Below are 25,825 nucleotides of genomic sequence, written 5' to 3' on the forward strand. Positions count from 1 at the left end.
TGTAGAAATGCGCGGCGGGGCTTTAGAAAATTGCCCCGTGTCCAGGACAAACACTAGTTAACAAGAGCAATTCAATTATAGTACATTAAATTTAGCATAGTTCTTAAATGTGTTTTAGTCAACAATATAGTCGAACAATGTCTACGTATCTATAAACTATATTTAACTAAACAGACACACGTACAACTCTATATACCATATTTAATAAGTGTTTAGATTTGTGTCATATCTTAACTTATATCGATGGTACAACTGAAATAACTGTAACTCTATATATACCATATAGATAGCTCAGAAAGTCGAGGCTGTTTAAGAAACTAAAAACAAAAAGTCAACTGCTCAGCGCAGCCTTAAAAAACATATATTAGACACACACACACACACACACACACACTCTCTCTCTCTCTAAAAATTAGTATATAGCATAATAATCGATAACTGTTAATCGATTGTTTCTTAGTTACATAGCCTAAAACACACATTTAGAGCGCTAAGTACACACACACACACACACACACACACACACACACAACACACACACCTAATGAAATACATACATCTATAGTTAATCAGTCTTTACTATATTCTTAGACTCTTATCAAATACCATATATATAAAAATATATATAAATTTTATTTATTTGATCTTGTTTGGAGTACTTAGCTCTTACAAATGCGCACTTATGAATGTTAGTAATTTATTTATGTTTATGCCTTTCTTTTTTGTGCTCTCTCTTTCTCTTGTTTTCCATGCGCCATTTCTAGATAACATCATGTGGGGTCTGGGGACATTGCCCGAAGGTAAGAACTAGCTAATGCCTAGCACTCGTATTAGTTTAGCTAAATGCTATCTTAGGCTATGTCTACGATGTGGTTGTCTAACATGATTTATGTTTTCTTTCTCGCAGGCTTTCCGGCAGCTGCGTATGCTGCCTATGCCGCAGGTCGCGGCTACTCCGGCTATCCGAGCTTCGGACTACCCTATCCAACTGGTAAGTTTGTTTAACTGCTCTTCTACTCTCTCACAGACACACCTCCACTCACTCACACACACACAGAGATACACAATTATTATTAACTACTTATATATGCATATATAATAAATATATAGAGAATCCTTCTGCATATGTCGTACGCCCTTAACTGCTCGTATGCGTGTGCGTGTGCGTGAGAGTGTGCCTGTGTATCTGTGTGTGTGTGTGTATGTGTGTGAATGCATTTGAAGTGCATTCGAGCAAGTTTTGTGACTACTCTTAAAATTAACTCAAGCCCCTAAACCCAAGCCAAACCCAAGCCCCGCACTGCAGTTTGTGTTAGTTGATATGACGAACTAGTCCAATTGTAAACAACATATATACATATATGTATCGATCTACCTATCTATGTATGTATGTACGTATGTATGTATAATAAGCATTAGCATAACATACTAACTTCATGCCCGATAATTTGTTCTCGTATTGTGTTTTTTTATTTTTCTCTTATTTGTTTCGTTTGAATCAAGAGAAGTCCAAAAAAAAATATCGTCATTTTCTTCTTTCTTTTTTTTTCTCTTCTTCTTTTTCTTATTTATTTGCCCCACAGCTGGTGTAATGGGCGTAATGCCGGAGAATCGCATACTGATCGGTGATTATATGGTTGCCCCAACGACCAGCAGCACGGCCTAGGAACGCCCCCAACGATCCATAGCTGATCTGATATTTATCGAGTATTATAGATATGTTCGCGGCAGCGCCAAAAATTTGTTCAAAACTTGAATAAAACAAACACTAAACCAAAGAACTCCAACTCTTCAGCGTTCGTCATATCAATGCACAAAATAAACTCTCAAAAAAATAAAAGAAAAAGTTGTTAAAGCAGCTCTTAAGGCATTCATTATTTAGACATTACTCACATTACTTTCATTTAATGCTGCTTGGTCTTGTGTTTATATCATTTGCACCAAAACAACAATTGAACACTGCAAAAAAAAACCCACCACATTTGCTACTAGGCCTAACACCCAACACACGTCGCCCCCGCTCATGCACAGCGTGTGTGTTGTTTATTTTGTTTCTCTTAATTTTATTTTTTATCTTATCTAGGGTTGGAACGAATGTTGAATGTTGCATTTGCAAGCATTTAAGTACTCAAATCCAACACTAGTTACAGTCGCAAGCGAAGGCTCAGATTTAGATAAAATTTAAGCAATATCTGCAAAAACAAATCGAAAGAGAATAAGTTACCAGAGCTTCACGAATGCGAATATTACATATGACGCATTCGTCCCAACCCTAGCTAGTCATCCACTCTTTCTCTCTCTTTCTCTCTGTCTCTCTCTCGCCTGACTCTCTGTCTCTTTCTACATGCAATCTATCTTGTGTCTCGTGTGATTTTGTAGGCCTAACTATTTGTGGCATCGGTAGAAGTTATGGTACCACATGTAGCACGAATGCGGGCCGCAGCAGAGCTGCCACTGGCCCCGCTGGCGGTGGTGCGGCTGCTGCAGCCGCTGTCCACAATCAGCCCCAGTCAGGATATCAACACCACCAGGCGCTGACTCTGCCACTAGCCACAGCGCTGACAGCGCGCACGGCGGCAATCAAATCGCAGTTTTTGGGCAACATAAATTTCTAAAAACAAAAATCAAAATAACACAGATAAACCGTATATAAGCCGAAAGCAAGTCTGAGAGAGCGGGAAAACTTACACAGAAAAAAGAACACCAGGCCACAAGAAAATCTTAAACAGAAACAAATCAAAGAGGAAAAAACAAGCAAATATACGAGAGGCCTGCGATATTGTATTTAATATTTCATTGCCATTTTGTCTCACTCATTTTTTTTCTGTGGTCTCAACGACAATACGCAAACCAAAATAAATCATTTGTACTGTGACAAGTAGGTACAACAACAACAACAACAACAACAGCAACAGCAACAAGAGCAACAACCACAAATAAAATTTATTAGCTTAGATTGTTTCTACGGTGAATGGTAACAACAACAACAACAACAACAACAGCACCAAATAAAACAAATACTCGATCTATCAAAAAATAAATAAAAACAAATAACAGAAACTTATACAAGTATTTGTAATTGCAGACCCATATATAATCACATTTAGAGCTGCTGGCGCATACATGTGTGTACACACTGTACTATGTGGCCTCCGTATAGCTGACAAAAGGAAACTTTCTAAACACACACACACACACACACACACACACACACACACACACACACACACACACATATTTAGCTAACATTTGATTGTTCTAGACGCGTTGTTCGATTAGCTGAAACCCTAGTTGCGCATATTTACCCCGTATATAAATAAATAAATATCTATCTATAGAGCCGAGCACATATAAGGCGGCAACTGTACCGTACGCAGCTCTGTAGCTTTCGATTAACTATTACACACACACACATATAGCCACATGTAGTTGTGTTTAGGCCAACATAATCGCATAATCACACATATTTAACTCTTTAGACGTACGTGTAGCGTCCCGTAGAGAGGTATGACACAATGTGTACACAATGCACACACGCACACAAACAGTAAACACTCCATATAAATGATACCAATATTTGTGCTTTTTTTTTTGTTTTTTAATATTATTTTTGTAATATCTTGCTTTGCGTTGCGTTCGCCACATTAATTCTCATTAAGCCCAAACCCATTTTGGCTTGGTCCCAGGGACACAAATCTATTATTTATAAAAACTTTTTTACTGTAAGCATTTAAATGCAAATTTTTATTTGTAGTACATCTGCATAAATTAGTCGTGTGCAACAACAACAACAACAACAACAGAAATAAACATAAACCGCGCGAAATGCATACGAAAAGCATTTTAGATAAAAACTACATTTTAGCCAGCCTGTCACATGTAGTATCATTATTATCCTTTAATTAATTTCCTGCATAATATAATTTCTGTATTTCGTTTTTTTTTTACTCTCTTTTTTTACGACCGTTTCGTTTTTGGTTTGGGTCCCCTGAGTTTTAGATAATATAAGCACACGTGCAGAGATTTTTTGGCGTAGCAAAAGTTCATTAATTAGCAAAATTTTCTGTTCTGTTTCATAATGTGTGTAGCCACAAAAATAAAATCAAAATAAATACATTTTGGCGTTCGTTTTTTGTTTGTTTTGGATATCCTTTAATTCTACTCATATATATCGTATAGCCTGCATAAGTTCTTTCATCGGTGCATCAAACTGAATCTGAAATAAGCCAACCAAAAATTTCAACCGAAATGAGCGAAAAATTTTTATTGAAATTTCTATATGAATAATACATTAACTATATACAATACATATATAAATATATTTATAATATATAACAAAAATATACAAAATAAGTTTAATATATTTATTTTATACAAAAAGCAAAAACTAATTTCATTTGTACAATAATGCAAAAGGAATAATAATAAATTAAAAAAAAAATAATATATATATACGAAAAGAAAATACAATATTAATGTCCATCCATTTTCGAAGAGCGACTTTAAGTTTATGAAAAATGCAATTTTTCTATGTCCTTTCCATTTATGCATAAATTGTAAGTTTGACATTTAAACATAGCTATCAATACTCTATATACTATATATACATATAATATTTATGACCGCGTATATATTAAATCGAATATTAAAAAAGAACACACACCCACACAGACTCTCTCACACACACAGGCATACAAATCAATAAATATAAATTGAAAAGCTGTTAATTAGTTAATTGAATGCAGTTATCGCAAAATTTTTGGCAATTTAAATTAATGTATATCAAAGGACAAAGCCTAAAAGCCGAGGCAAATGCTTCGAGGTATCTAAAATATAAAATGCTTGCGAGTTATTTATATACAACACACATACACACACACACAACTATATAGTATATACACAAACACTCACACACACACATACGCATATCTATGTATTTTACACGTATATACTGTGATTTATAAGAAAACGCTTCAAACCAAAAACAAGAAGAAAACAAAACAAAAATTGCCAACGCAGAATTCAAATTGCTTATGCAAAAAACGAAAAGTTATTAACTAAATAAATGCACAAAAAAAAAAAAACGGATACAAAAGCCGAAACAAAAACCAAGTCTATCCTTTCTGGCCGCAAGGCTTCAGCTCTTTGTATTATTAGCGTTTGAAAGCGTTTTCAAATAGCAGCCAAAAACGTGGAAATGGAAGCTAACTCTGACAAAGTGGCCAACGAGGCGTATGCGTAATAAACCTGACAACAGCGACAGAAATGGCCACAACAACAACAACAGCAACAAAAGCAACAACAACAAGCATCAAGTGCCAACAAGGTCAGCTAATGGTCGTCTTAATATACAAAATGCATAATCCCACAGCATTCTCTCTATACCTAACTTATATATACATATATATATATATAAATATATCTGTTCGAAAAGCCGTTAACACACATCTTATAATTATTAAATGTACTTCGTACCGTTAGTTATTCGTTTTAGCAAAAGTTTAGCAAGCAGCGCAATCAAAACTAAATTTGTAAACTGCCCAACGGCGGCAGTCCGTAGCTCACACATGTATACTCATGCCAATATATTACATATATATATCTATATCAATATCTATATGTGTAGTGTTTTCTTAACTTTAGCAACTATAACTTTAGTTACCAAACTTATATGCGAGTCCATAAATTGCAACTAAAAACCAAATATATTTCTATAGACAATAATACATGCAGACAATCATTTAGTAGTAGCTATTAAAATGATAAAACATTTATAATCACTTAAACGAAATTTTGTGAAATATATTATTAACCAATTATAACTAAGCCAAATACTGTAGTTATTATAAAAAAAAACCTAGCTTAGTCAACACTAATTTGATGTGCCAACAAAAAAAAAAAAAAATACTATAACTTGTGTAGTGTTGAAAAATGAAGCAAAGCTGTAGGCCAGATATTGATAAGTATCTAACCATACAACGTGCATATCTCTTTTGTTGTTTACTAATTTAAGTAGCTGTTGAAACGTCTTTAATCACTTTGTGTCATAGTTAAACAGGGCTGACAATTTCTTGTAAAAGATCTTGTTCTCTTCCTCTTAACAAATAAGTGTTGCCTACGACAGACAGACTAAATATAGCGCAAGCAGCCGCTTTAGTGTTGGTAAATCGAACTACGTTGACAACTTTTCTTGTTAGACAACACTGTTGTTTGCCAAAACAGCAAAACCACTAGCCCGACAACTAAACTAACTAAAATTGAATATATATAAAAAAAAAAAAAGAAATTTACAAAAAGCGGAAAACCATAACAACAACTGCACCTAAAAATGTAACTAAAAACTTATTTATTTAGAAAAAGCAGTTACCGCTATTTCTATAGCCAGAAGCTGCTGTTGTCGCTGCAGCTGCGTCGCTAATGAAAACAACATGGCGCACAGGGCTTTCCAAAGAGCGTAAACTAAACGTAAGCCAAACTTGATTGGCGCCATACACTCACACACACACACACACACACACAGACACAGGGAGACGCACACACAGACGCGCACGCACAACGACAGTGAGGACAATAAGCAAACGTCTGGCACAGCCACGCCTCGTTACGTAACATCACGTTACGTTACATCAATTTTTGTGTTTCCGCCGGAAATGCAACTGCTACATTCACAATTTCTCCCTACCGCACCGCACCGCCTGTTCGCCTAGGCATTACCCCGTAATCCGTTAGCCATAACCCGTTACTTCTTAGCCCAATACCGCAGCCACCTCCTGTTCTCCCCTTGCCATGCCCTTTTACAATCCCATTCCCATTGCCATTCCCATTCTGTTGTCATTTCAATATTGGCGCTGGCGTATTTTTACTTGCTGCAGCAGCTGTGACCGTAACAACAACAACAACTAAGTACAACAACAATGATAACAGAAAAAGCGCCAAAAAAAAGGGAAAAGGAAAAAGCAAAGTGCGCCCCAACGAAGCGTTCTAACTGAGTTTCATTTCTGGCCTGGGTTTTATTTAGCCAAGCGCGCCCCTCGCCTTTATCCAGCCAGCAACTACGACAACGCTCGTTTTATAATCCAGCGAGCACTTTGTGTTTTCATAACCTGCGTTCTAGTTAGTTCTATTTCTGTCGTGTAGTTTCTTATATACATATAGCTAACACGACATACATTATATACCCTAGTTTAATTTTGGGCTTGGGTTTTATTACAACAGCATTAGCTAGTCGTATACTGTTTGATTCGTGCCTTTTCAGTTCTGTTTGAGATCCATTTATAGCATTTGTTCATGTTTTTTTTATATACTCTATATATAACACTTAGAACTCAGTCTTTGATTACTTTCATATACTTTTATATATCTTAGGTATTTTATTAATATGCCCTAACTCTTAACTAGTTGCATTGTATCTTCTCTGGTCCATATTTAATTTAAAAATTCTGCTTGATCTTTTGCCACTTACAGTTGATCTAACCAATGGGCAGCTGACCCCCAACAACAATACACCGCTCCTAACACAGGCACTGTCAGGTAAGTTACAGCTTGAGATATATTTCAAATATGAAATCAAACAAATTAATCGAATGAAACGAGCTGCTAGTAGATCTCAAATATTTTGATTGCTAGAGCCATTAAATCACGTGGAAAGCTCCTTTTTACTGTCGAGCATATGCAGACAATAAAATATGTCAAGTGTTCTTAATATTATTTTCTGTGAACTTCCAACTTGCTTGGGATAGGAGGAATCAAGAAGATATTGTTTCCCAAGCTCAGATCAGAGCTTCTTCAGAAAGTGCACTGTTCTCAGGATGATCGTGGAAATAATATCGCCAATCGATAGTATTAATCCTAACGAGTCAAAAATGGTATATCGTTCCAAAATCGGACATTATTTAGCCGAGATATTCAATAAAACATCCAAAAGAGGTTGACTTTACAATCGAATTGATTTTTGGTCAACATATTTTTTTAAGCCATCGATTTTTGATTTGTTTGAATGCAAATTGAAAGTAGGAATCCGTACGAATTGAAAAAGATATAAGATTATAAAATCAGACGATTTTTACCCGAGATATTCCAAAAAAAGTATCAAAAAAGTTTTGATTTTCGAACCGACCCCGATTTTGACAAAAAACGTTGCTTTTTTGGTCGATTTTGGTCAAAATTTAGATTTTTAATTTTTGAATGCCAATCGATAGTATTGATCCTTACGAGTCAAAAATGGTATATCATTCCAAAATCGGTCATTATTTGGCCGAGATATTCAATAAAACATCCTAAAGACGTTGACTTTACAAACGAAACGATTTTTGGTCACCAACTTTTTTTTAGCTATCGATTTTTGATTTGTTTGAATGCAAATTGAAAGTAGGGATCCGTACGAATTGAAAAAGATATAAGATTCTAAAATCAGACGATTTTTACCCGAGATATTCAAAAAGACGATCCAAAAAGTTTTGATTTTTGAACCGACCCCGATTTTGACAAAAAACGTGATGTAACCCCTTGCTTTTTTGGTCGATTTTGGTAAAATTTAGATTTTCAATTTTTGAATGCCAATCGATAGTATTGATCCTTACGAGTCAAAAATGGTATATCATTCCAAAATCGGTCATTATTTGGCCGAGATATTCAATAAAACATCCAAAAGACGTTGACATTACAAACGAATCGATTTTTGGTCACCAACTTTTTTTTAGCCATCGATTTTTGATTTGTTTGAATGCGAATTGAAAGTAGGGATCCGTACGAATTGAAAAAGATATAAGATTCTAAAATCAGACAAAATTTGTCTGAGATATTCCAAAAAAGAGTATCAAAAAAATTTTGATTTTCGAACCGACCCTGATTTTGACAAAAAACGTGATGTAACCCCTTGCTTTTTTGGTCGATTTTGGTAAAATTTAGATTTTCAATTTTTGAATGCCAATCGATAGTATTGATCCTTACGAGTCAAAAATGGTATATCATTCCAAAATCGGTCATTATTTGGCCGAGATATTCAATAAAACATCCAAAAGACGTTGACATTACAAACGAATCGATTTTTGGTCACCAACTTTTTTTTAGCCATCGATTTTTGATTTGTTTGAATGCGAATTGAAAGTAGGGATCCGTACGAATTGAAAAAGATATAAGATTCTAAAATCAGACAAAATTTGTCTGAGATATTCCAAAAAAGAGTATCAAAAAAATTTTGATTTTCGAACCGACCCTGATTTTGACAAAAAACGTGATGTAACCCCTTGCTTTTTTGGTCGATTTTGGTCAAAATTTAGATTTTTAATTTTTGAACGCCAATCGATAGTATTGATCCTTACGAGTCAAAAATGGTATATCATTCCAAAATCGGACATTATTTAGCCGAGATATTCAATAAAACATCCAAAAGAGGTTGACTTTACAATCGAATTGATTTTTGGTCAACATATTTTTTTAAGCCATCGATTTTTGATTTGTTTGAATGCAAATTGAAAGTAGGAATCCGTACGAATTGAAAAAGATATAAGATTCTAAAATCAGACGATTTTAACCCGAAATATTCCAAAAAAAAGTATCAAAAAAGTTTTGATTTTCGAACCGACCCCGATTTTGACAAAAAACGTGATGTAACCCCTTGCTTTTTTGGTCGATTTTGGTCAAAATTTAGATTTTCAATTTTTGAATGCCAATCGATAGTATTGATCCTTACGAGTCAAAAATGGTATATCATTCCAAAATCGGACATTATTTGGCCGAGATATTCAATAAAACATCTAAAAGAGGTTGACCTTACAAACGAATCGATTTTTGGGCAACAACTTTTTTTAAGCCATCGATTTTTGATTTTATTAATATGAAAATATCTAAATTTTGACCCAAATCGACTAAAAAGCAAGGGGTTACATCATGATTTTTGTCAAAATCGGGGTCGGTTGGAAAATCAAAATTTTTTTATGCTTTTTTTTAATATCTCGGGTAAATATCGTCTGATTTTGGAATATTATACCTTTTTACATTCGTACGGATCACATGGCATTCAAAGAAATCCAAAATCGATGGCTTAAAAAAAGTTGTTGACCAAAAAACGATTAGTTTGTAAAGTCAACCTTTTTTGATGATTTTTTTTTGTATATCTCGGCCAAATAATGTCCGATTTTGTTATTTTATACCATTTTCGACTCGTAACAATCAGAACTATCGATTGGCATAAAAATATTGATATCTAAATTTTGACCCAAATCGACTAAAAAGCAAGGGGTTACATCACGATTTTTGTCAAAATCGGGGTCGGTTCGAAAATCAAAACGACCCCTTAAATTAGAATTTACCCGAAATATTAAAAAAAAGCATCAAAAAAGGTTTGATTTTGGAACCGACCTGGATTTTGAAAAAAATCGTGAAAATTTGGAAGGTAATATCTTCGCGCGGAGATATGACGTTTTAAAACGACATAACTCCCCGCGGAGATATGACGTTTTAAGACGACATAACTCCCCGAGGAGATAAGACGTTTTAAAACGACATAACTCCCCGCGGAGATATGACGTTTTAAAACGACATAACTCCCTGCGCAAATATGACCTCCGCGCGGAGATATGACGTTTTAAAACGACATAGCTCCCCGCGGAGATATGACATTTTCAAACGACATAACTCCCCGCGGAAATATGACGTTTTAAAACGACATAACTCCCTGCGCAGATATGACCTCCGCGCGGAGATATGACGTTTTAAAACGACATAGCTCCCCGCGGAGATATGACGTTTTAAGACGACATAACTCCCCGCGGGGATATGACGTTTTAAAACGACATAACTCCCCGCGCAAATATGACCTCCGCGCGGAGATATGACGTTTTAAAACGACATAGCTCCCCGCGGAGATATGACGTTTTAAAACGATATAACTCCCCGCGGAGATATGACGTTTTAAAACGACATAACTCCCCCGGAGATATGACGTTTTAAAACGACATAACTTCCCGCGCAGATATGACCTCCGCGGGGAGATATAACGTTTTAAAATGACATAACTCCCCGCGCAAATATGACCTTCCAAATCATCACGATTTTTGTCAAAATCGGGGTCGGTTCGAAAATCAAAACTTTTTGATTCTTTTTTTTAATGTCTCGGGTAAATATCGTCTGATTTTGGAATGTTATACCTTTTTACATTCGTACGGATCTCTACTATCAAATGGCATTCAAAGAAATCCAAAATCGATGGCTTAAAAAAGTTGTTGACCAAAAAACGATTCGTTTGTGAAGTCAACATTTTTGATGATTTTTTTGTATATCTCGGCCAAATAATGTCCGATTTTGTTATTATATACCATTTTCGACTCGTAACAATCAGAACTATCGATTGGCATAAAAAATATTGATATCTAAATTTTGACCCAAATCGACTAAAAAGCAAGGGGTTACATCACGATTTTTATCTAAATTGGGGTCGGTTGGAAAATCGAAATTTTTGGATGCTTTTTTTGTTTTAACCGACCCCGTAAATTAGAATTTACCCGAAATATTAAAAAAAAAAAAGCATAAAAATAGGTTTGATTTTTGAACCGACCTGGATTATGAAAAAAATCGTATTGATTTGAAAGGTAATACCTCCGCGCGGAGATATGACGTTTTAAAACGACATAACTCCCCGCGGAGATATGACGTTTTAAAACGACATAACTCCCTGCGCAAATATGACCTCCGCGCGGAGATATGACGTATTAAAATGACATAACTCCCCGCGCAAATATGACCTTCCAAATCATCACGATTTTTGTCAAAATCGGGGTCGGTTCGAAAATCAAAACTTTTTGATTCTTTTTTTGTAATATCTCGGGTAAATATCGTCTGATTTTGGAATGTTATACCTTTTTACATTCGTACGGATCTCTACTATCAAATGACATTCAAAGAAATCCAAAATCGATGGTTTAAAAAAAGTTGTTGACCAAAAAACGATTAGTTTGTAAAGTCAACCTTTTTTGATGATTTTTTTGTATATCTCGGCCAAATAATGTCCGATTTTGTTATTTTATACCATTTTCGACTCGTAATAATCAGAACTATCGATTGGCATAAAAAATATTAATATCTAAATTTTGACCCACATCGACTAAAAAGCAAGGGGTTACATCACGATTTTTGTCAAAATCGGGGTCGGTTCGAAAATCAAAACTTTTTGATTCTTTTTTTAATATCTCGGGTAAATATCGTCTGATTTTGGAATGTTATACCTTTTTACATTCGTACGGATCTCTACTATCAAATGGCATTCAAAGAAATCCAAAATCGATGGCTTAAAAAAAGTTGTTGACCAAAAAACGATTCGTTTGTAAAGTTCACATTTTTTGATGATTTTTTTTGTATATCTCGGCCAAATAATGTCCGATTTTGTTATTTTATACCATTCTCGACTCGTAATAATCAGAACTATCGATTGGCATAAAAAATATTAATATCTAAATTTTGACCCAAATCGACTAAACGCAAGGGGTTACGTTTTTTGTCAAAATCGGGGTCGGTTGGAAAATCAAAACGACCCCTTAAATTAGAATTTACCCGAAATATTAAAAAAAAGCATCAAAAAAGGTTTGATTTTCGAACCGACCTGGATTTTGAAAAAAATCGTGATGATTTGGAAGGTAATATCTTCGCGCGGAGATATGACGTTTTAAAACGACATAACTCCCCGCGGAGATATGACGTTTTAAAACGACATAACTCCCCGCGGAGATATGACGTTTTAAAACGACATAACTCCCCGCGGAAATATGACGTTTTAAAACGACATAACTCCCTGCGCAGATATGACCTCCGCGCGGAGATATGACGTTTTAAAACGACATAGCTCCCCGCGGAGATATGACGTTTTAAAACGACATAACTCCCCGCGGAGATATGACGTTTTAAAACGACATAACTCCCCGCGGAGATATGACCTCCGCGCGGAGATATTACCTTCCAAATCAGAAAAGGTTTGATTTTCGAACCGACCCCGCGCAGATATGACCCCCGCGCGGAGATATGACGTTTTAAAACGACATAACTCCCCGCGCAGATATGACCTTCCAAATCATCACGATTTTTGTCAAAATCGGGGTCGGTTCGAAAATCAAAACTTTTTTGATTCTTTTTTGTAATATCTCGGGTAAATATCGTCTGATTTTGGAATATTATACCTTTTTACATTCGTACGGATCTCTACTATCAAATGGCATTCAAAGAAATCCAAAATCGATGGCTTAAAAAAAGTTGTTGACCAAAAAACGATTCGTTTGTGAAGTCAACCTTTTTTGATGATTTTTATTGTATATCTCGGCCAAATAATGGTCGATTTTGTTATTTTATACCATTCTCGACTCGTAATAATCAGAACTATCGATTGGCATGAAAAATATTAATATCTAAATTTTGACCCACATCGACTAAAAAGCAAGGGGCTACGATTTTTGTCAAAATCGGGGTCGGTTGGAAAATCAAAATTTTTTGATGCTTTTTTTTATTTAACCGACCCCGTAAATTAGAATTTACCCGAAATATTAAAAAAATAGCATCAAAAAAGGTTTGATTTTCGAACCGACCTGGATTTTGAAAAAAATCGTGATGATTTGGAAGGTAATACCTCCGCGCGGAGATATGACGTTTTAAAACGACATAACTCCCCGCGGAGATATGACGTTTTAAAACGACATAACTTCCCGCACAGATATGACCTTCCAAATCAAAAAAGGTTTGATTTTCGAACAGACCCCGCGCAAATATGACCTCCGCCCGGCGATATGACGTTTTAAAACGACATAACTCCCCGCGCAGATATGACCTTCCAAATCATCACGATTTTTGTCAAAATCGGGGTCGGTTCGAAAATCAAAACTTTTTTGATTCTTTTTTTTAATATATCGGGTAAATATCGTCTGATTTTGGAATGTTATACCTTTTTACATTCGTACGGATCTCTTCTATCAAATGACATTCAAAGAAATCCAAAATCGATGGCTTAAAAAAGTTGTTGACCAAAAAACGATTCGTTTGTAAAGTCAACCTTTTTTGATGATTTTTTTGTATATCTCGGCCAAATAATGTCCGATTTTGTTATTGTATACCATTTTCGACTCGTAACAATCAGAACTATCGATTGGCATAAAAATATTAATATCTAAATTTTGACCCAAATCGACTAAAAAGCAAGGGGTTACGATTTTTGTCAAAATCGGGGTCGGTTGGAAAATCAAAATTTTTTGATGCTTTTTTTTTTTAACCGACCCCGTAAATTAGAATTTACCCGAAATATTAAAAAAAGCAAAAGCATCAAAAAAGGTTTGATTTTCGAACCGACCTGGATTTTGAAAAAAATCGTGATGATTTGGAAGGTAATACCTCCACGCGGCGATATGACGTTTTAAAACGACATAACTCCCCGCGGAGATATGACGTTTTAAAACGACATAACTCCCCGCGGAGATATGACGTCTTAAAACGACATAGCTCCCGCGCAGATATGACCTCCGCCCGGCGATATGACGTTTTAAAACGACATAACTCCCCGCGCAGATATGACCTTCCAAATCATCACGATTTTTGTCAAAATCGGGGTCGGTTCGAAAATCAAAACTTTTTTGATTCTTTTTTTTAATATCTCGGGTAAATATCGTCTGATTTTGGAATGTTATACCTTTTTACATTCGTACGGATCTCTACTATCAAATGGCATTCAAAGAAATCCAAAATCGATGGCTTAAAAAAAGTTGTTGACTAAAAAACGATTCGTTTGTAAAGTTCACATTTTTTGATGATATTTTTTGTATATCTCGGCCAAATAATGTCCGATTTTGTTATTTTATACCATTCTCGACTCGTAATAATCAGAACTATCGATTGGCATAAAAAATATTAATATCTAAATTTTGACCCACATCGACTAAAAAGCAAGGGGTTACATCACGATTTTTGTCAAAATCGGGGTCGGTTCGAAAATCAAAACTTTTTGATTCTTTTTTTTAATATCTCGGGTAAATATCGTCTGATTTTGGAATGTTATACCTTTTTACATTCGTACGGATCTCTACTATCAAATGGCATTCAAAGAAATCCAAAATCGATGGCTTAAAAAAAGTTGTTGACCAAAAAACGATTCGTTTGTAAAGTTCACATTTTTTGATGATATTTTTTGTATATCTCGGCCAAATAATGTCCGATTTTGTTATTTTATACCATTCTCGACTCGTAATAATCAGAACTATCGATTGGCATAAAAAATATTAATATCTAAATTTTGACCCACATCGACTAAAAAGCAAGGGGTTACATCACGATTTTTGTCAAAATCGGGGTCGGTGGGAAAATCAAAATTTTTTGATGCTCTTTATTTTTTAACCGACCCCGTAAATTAGAATTCACCCGAAATATTAAAAAAAAAAAGCATCAAAAAAGGATTAGTTTGTAAAGTCAACGTTTTTTGATGATTTTTTTGTATATCTCGGCCAAATAATGTCCGATTTTGTTATTTTATACCATTCTCGACTCGTAATAATCAGAACTATCGATTGGCATACAAAATATTAATATCTAAATTTTGACCCACATCGACTAAAAAGTAAGGGGTTACATCACAATTTTTTGCAAAATCGGGGTCGGTTGGAAAATCAAAATTTTTTGATGCTTATTTTATCTTTAACCGACCCCGTAAACTAGAATTTACCCGAAATATTAAAAAAAAAAGCATCAAAAAAGGTTTGATTTTCTAACCGACCTGGATTTTGAAAAAAATCGTGATGATTTGGAAGGTAATACCTCCACGCGGAGATATGACGTTTTAAAACGACATAACTCCCCGCGGAGATATGACCTCCGCCCGGTGATATGACGTTTTAAAACGACATAACTCCCCGCGCAGATATGACCTTCCAAATCATTACGATTTTTGTCAAAATCGGGGTCGGTTCGAAAATCAAAACTTTTTTGATTCTTTTTTTTTAATATCTCGGGTAAATATCGTCTGATTTTGGAATGTTATACCTTTTTACATTCGTACGGATCTCTACTATCAAATGGCATTCAAAGAAATCCAAAATAGATGGCTTAATAAAGTTGTTGACCAAAAAACGATTAGTTTGTAAAGTCAACCTTTTTTGATGATTTTTTTGTATATCTCGGCCAAATAATGTCCGATTTGGTTATTTTATACCATTTTCGACTCGTAACAATCAGAACAATCGATTGGCATAAAAATATTAATATCTAAATTTTGACCCAAATCGACTAAAAAGCAAGGGGTTACGATTTTTGTCAAAATCGGGGTCGGTTGGAAAATCAAAATTTTTTGATGCTTTTTTTTTTAACCGACCCCGTAAATTAGAATTTACCCGAAATATTAAAAAAAAAGCATCAAAAAAGGTTTGATTTTCTAACCGACCTGGATTTTGAAAAAAATCGTGATGATTTGGAAGGTAATATTTCCACGCGGAGATATGACGTTTTAAAACGACATAACTCCCCGCGGAGATATGACGTTTTAAAACGACATAACTTCCCGCACAGATATGACCTTCCAAATCAAAAAAGGTTTGATTTTCGAACAGACCCCGCGCAAATATGACCTCCGCCCGGCGATATGACGTTTTAAAACGACACAGCTCCCCGCGGAGATATGACGTTTTAAAACGACATAACTCCCCGCGGAGATATGACGTTTTAAACGACACAGCTCCCCGCGGAGATATGACGTTTTAAAACGACATAACTCCCCGCGGAGATATGACGTTTTAAAACGACATAACTCCCCGCGGAGATATGACGTTTTAAAACGACACAGCTCCCCGCGGAGATATGACGTTTTAAAACGACATAACTCCCCGCGGAGATATGACGTTTTAAAACGACATAACTCCCCGCGGAGATATGACGTTTTAAAACGACATAACTCCCCGCGAAGATATGACGTTTTAAAACGACACAGCTCCCCGCGGAGATATGACGTTTTAAAACGACATAACTCCCCGCGGAGATATGACGTTTTAAAACGACATAACTCCCCGCGGAGATATGACGTTTTAAAACGACATAACTCCCCGCGGAGATATGACGTTTTAAAACGACATAACTCCCCGCGGAGATATGACGTTTTAAAACGACACAGCTCCCCGCGGAGATATGACGTTTTAAAACGACATAACTCCCCGCGGAAATATGACGTTTTAAAACATCATAACTCCCCGCGGAGATACGACGTTTTAAAACGACATAACTCCCCGCGGAGATATGACGTTTTAAAACGACATAACTCCCCGCGGAGATATGACGTTTTAAAACGACACAGCTCCCCGCGGGGATATGACGTTTTTTAAACGACATAACTCCCCGCGGAGATATGACGTTTTAAAACGACATAACTCCCCGCGGAAATATGACGTTTTAAAACGACATAACTCCCCGCGGAGATATGACGTTTTAAAACGACATAACTCCCCGCGGAGATATGACGGTTTAAAACGACACAGCTCCCCGCGGAGATATGACGTTTTAAAACGACACAGCTCCCCGCGGAGATATGACGTTTTAAAACGACATAACTCCCCGCGGAGATATGACGTTTTAAAACGACATAACTCCCCGCGGAGATATGACGTTTTAAAACGACACAGCTCCCCGCGGAGATATGACGTTTTAAAACGACATACCTCCGCGCGGAGATATGACGTTTTAAAACGACACAGCTCCCCGCGGAGATATGACGTTTTAAAACGACATAACTCCCCGCGGAGATATGACGTTTTAAAAAGACATAACTCCCCGCGGAGATACGACGTTTTAAAACGACACAGCTCCCCGCGGAGATATGACGTTTTAAAACGACATAACTCCCCGCGGAGATATGACGTTTTAAAACGACATAACTCCCCGCGGAGATATGACGTTTTAAAACGACACAGCTCCCCGCGGAGATATGACGTTTTCAAACGACATACCTCCGCGCGGAGATATGACGTTTTAAAACGACACAGCTCCCCGCGGAGATATGACGTTTTAAAACGACATAACTCCCCGCGGAGATATGACGTTTTAAAACGACATAACTCCCCGCGGAGATATGACGGTTTAAAACGACATACCTCCGCGCGGTGATATGACGTTTTAAAACGACATACCTCCGCGCGGAGATATGACGTTTTAAAACGACACAGCTCCCCGCGGAGATATGACGTTTTAAAACGACATAACTCCCCGCGGAGATATGACGTTTTAAAACGACATAACTCCCCGCGGAGATATGACGTTTTAAAACGACATAACTCCCCGCGGAGATACGACGTTTTAAAACGACATAACTCCCCGCGGAGATATGACGTTTTAAAACGACACAGCTCCCCGCGGAGATATGACGTTTTAAAACGACATAACTCCCCGCGGAAATATGACGTTTTAAAACGACATAACTCCCCGCGGAGATATGACGTTTTAAAACGACACAGCTCCCCGCGGAGATATGACGTTTTAAAACGACATAACTCCCCGCGGAGATATGACGTTTTAAAACGACATAACTCCCCGCGGAGATACGACGTTTTAAAACGACATAACTCCCCGCGGAGATATGACGTTTTAAAACGACATAACTCCCCGCGGAGATATGACGTTTTAAAGCGACACAGCTCCCCGCGGAGATATGACGTTTTAAAACGACATAACTCCCCGCGGAGATATGACGTTTTAAAGCGACACAGCTCCCCGCGGAGATATGACGTTTTAAAACGACATAACTCCCCGCGGAGATATGACGTTTTAAAACGACATAACTCCCCGCGGAGATATTACGTTTTAAAGCGACACAGCTCCCCGCGGAGATATGACGTTTTAAAACGACATATCTCCGCGCGGAGGTATGTCGTTTTAAAACGTCATATCTCCGGTATGAGCTGTGTCGTTTTAAAACGTCATATCTCCGCGCGGAGGTATGTCGTTTTAAAACGTCATATCTCCGCGGGGAGTTATGTCGTTTTAAAACGTCATATCTCCACGAGTGCGGCGCGGAGATTCGTGGGAAATGATGTCGCTTTTAAACCTCACGTCTCCGTGTGGTTGTATATTGATATTATTCGATATAACTCCCCCGTTTTAAACGTTTGTATAACTTCAGAAACGTTTCAGTGAAATTATGGCAGTATCCAGGTTTATTGATATAGACAAATACATTCAAATCGTGCACATTATGTGACAGTATTATTCTGAATTCATTTTTTTTTATTAACTGAGTTATGGATAGATTTCAGCTTAATATCGACAGTCTTACATATTTACACAACAATTAGCTTAAGAATTGTATTGTTTATTTAACTAAATTCCGATTACGCTTATTTTATGCCTAACATAACCCTACACGTTTCCTCTGATTTTGCAGTGATGAACAACTATCAGGCGGCTGCTGCAGCAGCACACAGCTTCGGTCCGTCGGCTTCGCCACATGCAGCGGCTGCCACCACGGCCACACGGCAGGGCTTTCCTTCCACCAATTCGCCCGGACCAACCATTGACATGTACAGCTCGGCCGGGGCCGACAATGTGGGCTATGTACAGGCCACCAGTCCGCAGCCATCCGGCTTTCCCATAGCCGTCAGCCGTGCCCCATTGAACTACAGCCCGGTAAGTATGTGGAGCCACTCCGGTTTTGCCCCGCCGGGCCCTGAAAAGAGTGTTAACTTTGGGGGCGCTGCGCGTTATCTAGGCCCAGTTCTGGTCCGTTACTGAGCATTGCTTGAATGCGCTCTGTGCACACAGCTTGGCAGGCGAATGTAGTGTTAAAAACTATTAAACTAAAAAAAAAAAACCAACAACAAGTAATATTTAATAAAATAATTAATATAGTTACATAGTTATTGCGTTGACCTTCTATATATATATTGTACTATGTATTTCTCTTTCATTTCGTACAGATTTATTCGTTGAACTTTGCGATGGCTAATATATAAAAAGACTGATAACCCAAAATATAAAACAAGAATACAAACAAATGCAAGAAGTATATACAATTATATATATGTAAATCGAAATATATATATATATATACATATATACATATATAAATAAACGAAAAGCAAAAAGAACAAAAATAAGTAAAGAAAACAAAACAAAAGTAAAAACTAATAAGAGTATATAACAAACGCAGTTGCACAAGGTAGGCACACCAACATAACTACAGAGTGTTTTTTTTTTCAATAACAATTTCAATTATTAATCAATTCAATTTTATCAAAATATTTATATATATATATCTTTTAATAAACATTCAAACAATTACAAAATCTAGTCTAAAAACTAAATCTAAATCAAGTAAAAATTATGTATGCACGTCACAAGCACAGTTTTCTAGGCCGTTTCAATTAAAACAATTATGATTTATTTACAATTCAACAATATACATGTGTATTATATAAATATTAAATTTAAGCGCTGCCACTACATACACATATACATAAATCATACACACACACACACATTTATTATTGCAGCTTGTGGCGAGTTTTGATAAAGAACTGGCGTCCATTTTACTTAATACAATTTCGTTTATTTAATCGCTAATGATTAAATCAAGAAAAAAACAAGCAGTTAATTTTTAAAAAATAATATAATCTATTTTGATTGAATATTGAAATTATTTCTTCCGCTCAACGTGTTTATCAAATCTCAGTCACAAGGCAAACATTAAAAGTTCGAAAACAAATTTTACATTTTCAAATCAATATCAAATTAAATAGTTTTTCTATCTGAATACTTTTCACTTTATATATTATATATATATGTATATTCCCATAAATGTTGAATAACTTTCTATATATATATATATATATATATGTCTCTGTGTGCATTTAGATGCTCTCGAGAATGTATTTTATTTGAATAATTTTTGTGTGTGTATTTGTTTTGTGCCATACGAAACATTTATTTACAGGGACCACTAATTCCTGCGGCATTTACAAATGGATACCATTAAAAAGGTGGCGCCGACAACCGCAATGACAACAACAACAACAACAACAACAGCAACAGCAGCTACAAGAACAACAACAAATAGAACAAACACAACAACTAAAGCAACAACAATTGACAACAGACACGAAAAGTAACTGCAACCACACACAGCGCAGCAACAAATATAACTAAAAGTATAAATATATATATATATACATATATATAAATTAAAGTATATATAACATATACTTACACACAGACACACACACACACACATAAATATATGTGTGTATATAATATATTTACATGCTTGTATATGTTAATATATATTTCCACAAAGCAAATGAAATCTGTTAAGCAGAGCCAAGCAAAACACAGCAATAAGCCCGATAAACCAGAAACACACCCCCACACACACACACATACATTATAATTAATTAATTAACATATATGTACTGCATGCATACACGCATGTACGTACATGCATATATATATATGCACACTTGCATGCATATAAATTTATAGCAAAAAACAAAAAAAAAACTATAAGCGCAGCAAAAAAAATTAATTTTAATTTAATGACAACAAGAACAAGAAGAACAACAACAACAATATTACCAAATAATCAAATAACCAAACACGGCAGCCGCAGCGCCCAAAAAGATGCAACGTTTGCAGCAAAAATCGTTTAAAATGCAAATTAAACGAAACTGCGTCAAGTGCACCACCAGCAGCAGCAGCAGCAGCAGCAGCAGTAGGCGGCATGTGGGCGTGGTCTTTGCACACACACACAGCCAACCACACACCCACAAGGCCAGCCCGGAGGATGCGCCAACAGCCGCCGCGTCACCATTTTTAAGTAATGAGAAACCAAAAAGCAAAAATATAAATACACAAAAATATATATATATATATATAAATAAATTAATGCAAAAAAAAAAAGTAAAGAGTAAAGATTAAATAAAATTAAACACAAAGTTGAAAAGCAAACGAAAAATGTTGCAATAATAGCGAAAAATGTTATTATTTAATTGCGTATTATTACAAGTAAAAAATGATTATTATCATTATTATTACTATTCTTAAATAAGTTGTAACTTTTAAAGTTAAAGCCGATATACATATATATATATATATATTAATTATATATTATACACACACACACAAACACACATGCGTACATATATAAAGAAAACTGCAATATATACAAACTAAGTACACAAATCAAAAGTAAAATGAAAATGCAAATGCAAATAAAACAACAAGAAACAACTTGCAATTGATTTGTTTAATAGAAAATTATAAAGTTTGCAAATGTTATAAAGTTGGGCTTTCGCGAACACAGCTTAAGAAAATATATATATACATATATATTCCCAACGGGGCAGCTTATACAAATACAAAGCATAATTGTTTATCATATATAAATTATTATAATAATTTTTTTTTTTTTTGTTCTCGATGGTTAATCAAAAGGCAAAATTGTGCTAACAATTAGATGCAATTTATAATTATGAATTTAATTTAAAGTACAAGAATCGTTTATTGGCCAAAAAGCAAAGCGTTGTAAAAAGCAAATGTGGAAAATGAGAAGAAAAGCAAAACACAAAAAGATTAAAAAAAGAAACAGATGAAAATCTGTTTTGAGTGAGCTAATGAAGTAGCTCAACCAATTTGTTAAATGTGTTGAAAATTCTGTGTATTATTTCTAAATGCAACTCTTTTGTGTTCACATTGAAAAGCAAATGCATTAAATATGCTAATTAAACAATGGATATGGATAGTTAGACAAATATGTTAAAGCATTCATTAAGTCGATGAATGCTAAATTGAGAGAGTGAATTTCGCATAACTCGAGGCATAAATCAATTTATTTGCAAAACGCAGCAAAAAATCTCTATACATATATATATATATATATATGCATAAGATATGTAAGAAACAATTTTGACAAACACACACACACACACTCACAGACACATACAACTGATGAATCAAAAGAAAAACTTAAACAAATTACAATCTAAGCGCATATGCAAATATAACAATGAACTATTATACATGCAACATATAATTATATTTAAGTAAATAAAATATTTATAAAAAAAAAAAAACAAAAAGACAAACGCTGAATTGCAAATGTTTAAACAATTAACTAAAATATGTATGTACACACGTATGTATAAAAAAAGAAAGAAGGAAAGAAAAGCCAGATGAGAATGGGTAACAAGCAAGCAAATATGTTGAGTTGTTTAAGGACAAGCATGTGAAGAGCAGGCCACGTTATGTGCAATTAAATTTTCTAGTCGCGCCGCCGCGTGCCACGACAGGACGAGAGGACGACAGGACGAGAGGACTATCGGGGACGGCGATATTGCAATTCGAGAAGCGTAATAGAAAAATATATTTATATACAACTATATGGAGTATTCAATTATTGGAACAAAACAAAAAGAAAACTATCTGACAATTAAGTAAACCAACATTTGTTACAGCAAGTGGGAAACAAAAACCAACAACAATTAATATGAATACATGTATTGTTCTTTAATTGACAGAACAGTATGAAGATGCGTTTTTTGTCTGTCTGAGATTTATGCATTAGGCAACAAACACACACACAACAAACACACTCACCCACACACAACTGAAGAAACAAAACTAAAAGTGTAATAAACAAAAGAAAAGACAGCTGAAATAGAAAAAAAAAAAACGAAAAAAATAATACATCAGCAGTGAAAATGTTCCTTTCATAACTTTTTTGCCAAATTGTCAAACCAACGCTCTCCAGGACTTTGCCCGTCAAGTCTCGGACCAAAAATAAAAAAAACCCTTAAAACTTATATAGAAAAGACAAAGATAATGTTGACAACAAAATACGAGATATGCATAACATACAAACATAGTTATACAAATTACAATTAACGACAAATAGTTGCAGTGTATTATAAATTATAGCGTTTATAATGTTGACAACAAATGCGAATGAGAGCATAAAAAAGCAATTTGAATGAACAGCGAGTTAGCCAAGAATTAAATGCAACTCGGAGACTTTGTTTACATCAAATCGCAAACATTTCAAACACTTTGATTCATGGTGCACGACGCAAAGATTGGGGACAGGATTAAAATAAACGCATAATTAATAAACAAAAATTATATACATTTATATATATATATATATACCTATATAAATAATCAAAGAAACGAGAGTAAGGTAAAACAAAACTTTAAGCAAAAAGACAAACACTTTTAGATAGGCGAAAGTAAGCTGCTAAATTTCATATAAAAATATATATATATATATATCTATCTATATATATATATATACATACGAATCGGCTTGAGGCAATCCTGTATCTAGATTATTGTGCATTGAAGATTGCAAGAAGAAGAAGAAAAACAAATTTTACTTATGTATACGTATGTGAGCCACATACATGCATACATCTGCAAGGGAGTCAAGGCAATGGTTACTTTAAAGCTAACTAAACTATTTGTTAAAAATTAAGTCTAAACAAACAAGCATAAATATATACCAAAAAAAAAAACAAAAAAACAGGTAAATTGCATATTTGTAAGTACACGTATTCCAGCTGCCTGCTACTCGAGAGCGACAGCCGAAATTAGTTGAGATCCTGGCGCTGGGCTTGGATTTTAATTCGGAAATCCTTCGAGGTGCAGAACATGTTATATTTGCATAAGGCATACACATACACACCCTTATATATACATAATTATATGAATAAATATATTTTTAAGACACGTTCTAAAAGCAATAATTCAAAACAACAACAAGAACAACAAGCAGAAGCAAAACAACAAGTTTGACAAAAAAAACCAAAAAAAAAAAAAAAAATTTAAAAAAAAGATGAAAAAAAAATGAATTACATTAAATATACACCAATATATAAATATACATAAATATATATACAACTAAAATATATATACAAAAATATATATACATTTAACATATGATTAAATATGAAAGCGCAGGAGCTGCATGGACGAAATGAAAGAGAAGTTAACGCTTCTCTCTCTCACACAAACAGCGCAACAACAACAACAAATATATATATATATATATATATATATATATATATATATATATATATATATATATATATATATATATATATATATATATATATATATATATATATATAGTGACATATCCATAGTCGCACCCACCCTTTAACATAACTTAGCACATAAGCATAAGCACAATTATAAACATTTCTAATATTGTAAACAAAGAGCCTGGTGATAACATCGACATTGGTCAAGATCAAACTGTCCCCCTTTGGTAGACATAAACAATTCACCCTAAATATCACGCCACTGTCAATGTTCCCATCAGAGTACTATCCCACGCATAATTGCTGACGCAGCTCAAACTTCACTCAATTTTGACTCAAACTCTCTCAAAGCGAAGTTTGCTAAGCGACCGCAACAGTTAGATAAATCAGTTCATATTCGGGAAGCAAATCTGAATGTACTCAACAAAAGTAGCCGTTAAGTGAAAATAATAAATTGAAATATATTTTTTTATAGTAACCTAACGTGCAAAACTTAATTGGCGCAGCCGGTAGGATACGTCGGGAAAAATTAAAGATCGCTAAAGGATAATTAATTCCCAGATCTAACGCACAATCGCGACCGAAAGTGTTGTCGGAGTGTAATAAAAATTTTCTCGAATACGTATCCGCACAAGAACCTTCGGGTCATTAGTAGCTTAATAATATTGACCCTTTGGGCAATAAAGCTACTACAGTTAATAACGACTGGCTTTGCATATCGTTTGATCCCTGCAATACGTTATTACTGAGTCTTTTTAAGACACACACACAAAAAAAAAAAAAAACATTTAACCAAT

The 25,825-nt window shown here is 35.0% G+C and overlaps 1 protein-coding gene across 6 annotated transcripts in view; it reads left to right on the forward strand.

Moving 5' to 3' along the window:
- Positions 1-25,054, forward strand: part of Rbp6 (RNA-binding protein 6) — a 212,987-nt gene extending 187,933 nt beyond the window's left edge. For 3 of the 6 annotated variants that reach the window (XM_032434387.2, XM_032434389.2, XM_032434390.2), the window contains 5 exons: positions 765-800; positions 908-991; positions 7,465-7,530; positions 19,382-19,623; positions 20,930-25,054. In XM_032434387.2, the coding sequence (XP_032290278.1) occupies positions 765-800; positions 908-991; positions 7,465-7,530; positions 19,382-19,623; positions 20,930-20,971 (470 nt within the window). In that variant the 3' untranslated portion in view covers positions 20,972-25,054. Of the gene's footprint in view, positions 1-764; positions 801-907; positions 992-1,583; positions 1,782-2,379; positions 5,127-7,464; positions 7,531-19,381; positions 19,624-19,913; positions 20,000-20,929 lie in introns of those variants that run through there. The other 3 variants (XM_032434388.2, XM_015175638.3, XM_015175639.3) reach the window with 3 other exon arrangements.
- The last annotated feature ends 771 nt before the right edge of the window (positions 25,055-25,825 follow it).

The sequence above is a fragment of the Drosophila virilis genome, chromosome 3 (assembly GCF_030788295.1).
Source record: "Drosophila virilis strain 15010-1051.87 chromosome 3, Dvir_AGI_RSII-ME, whole genome shotgun sequence".
NCBI lineage: Eukaryota > Metazoa > Arthropoda > Insecta > Diptera > Drosophilidae > Drosophila > Drosophila virilis.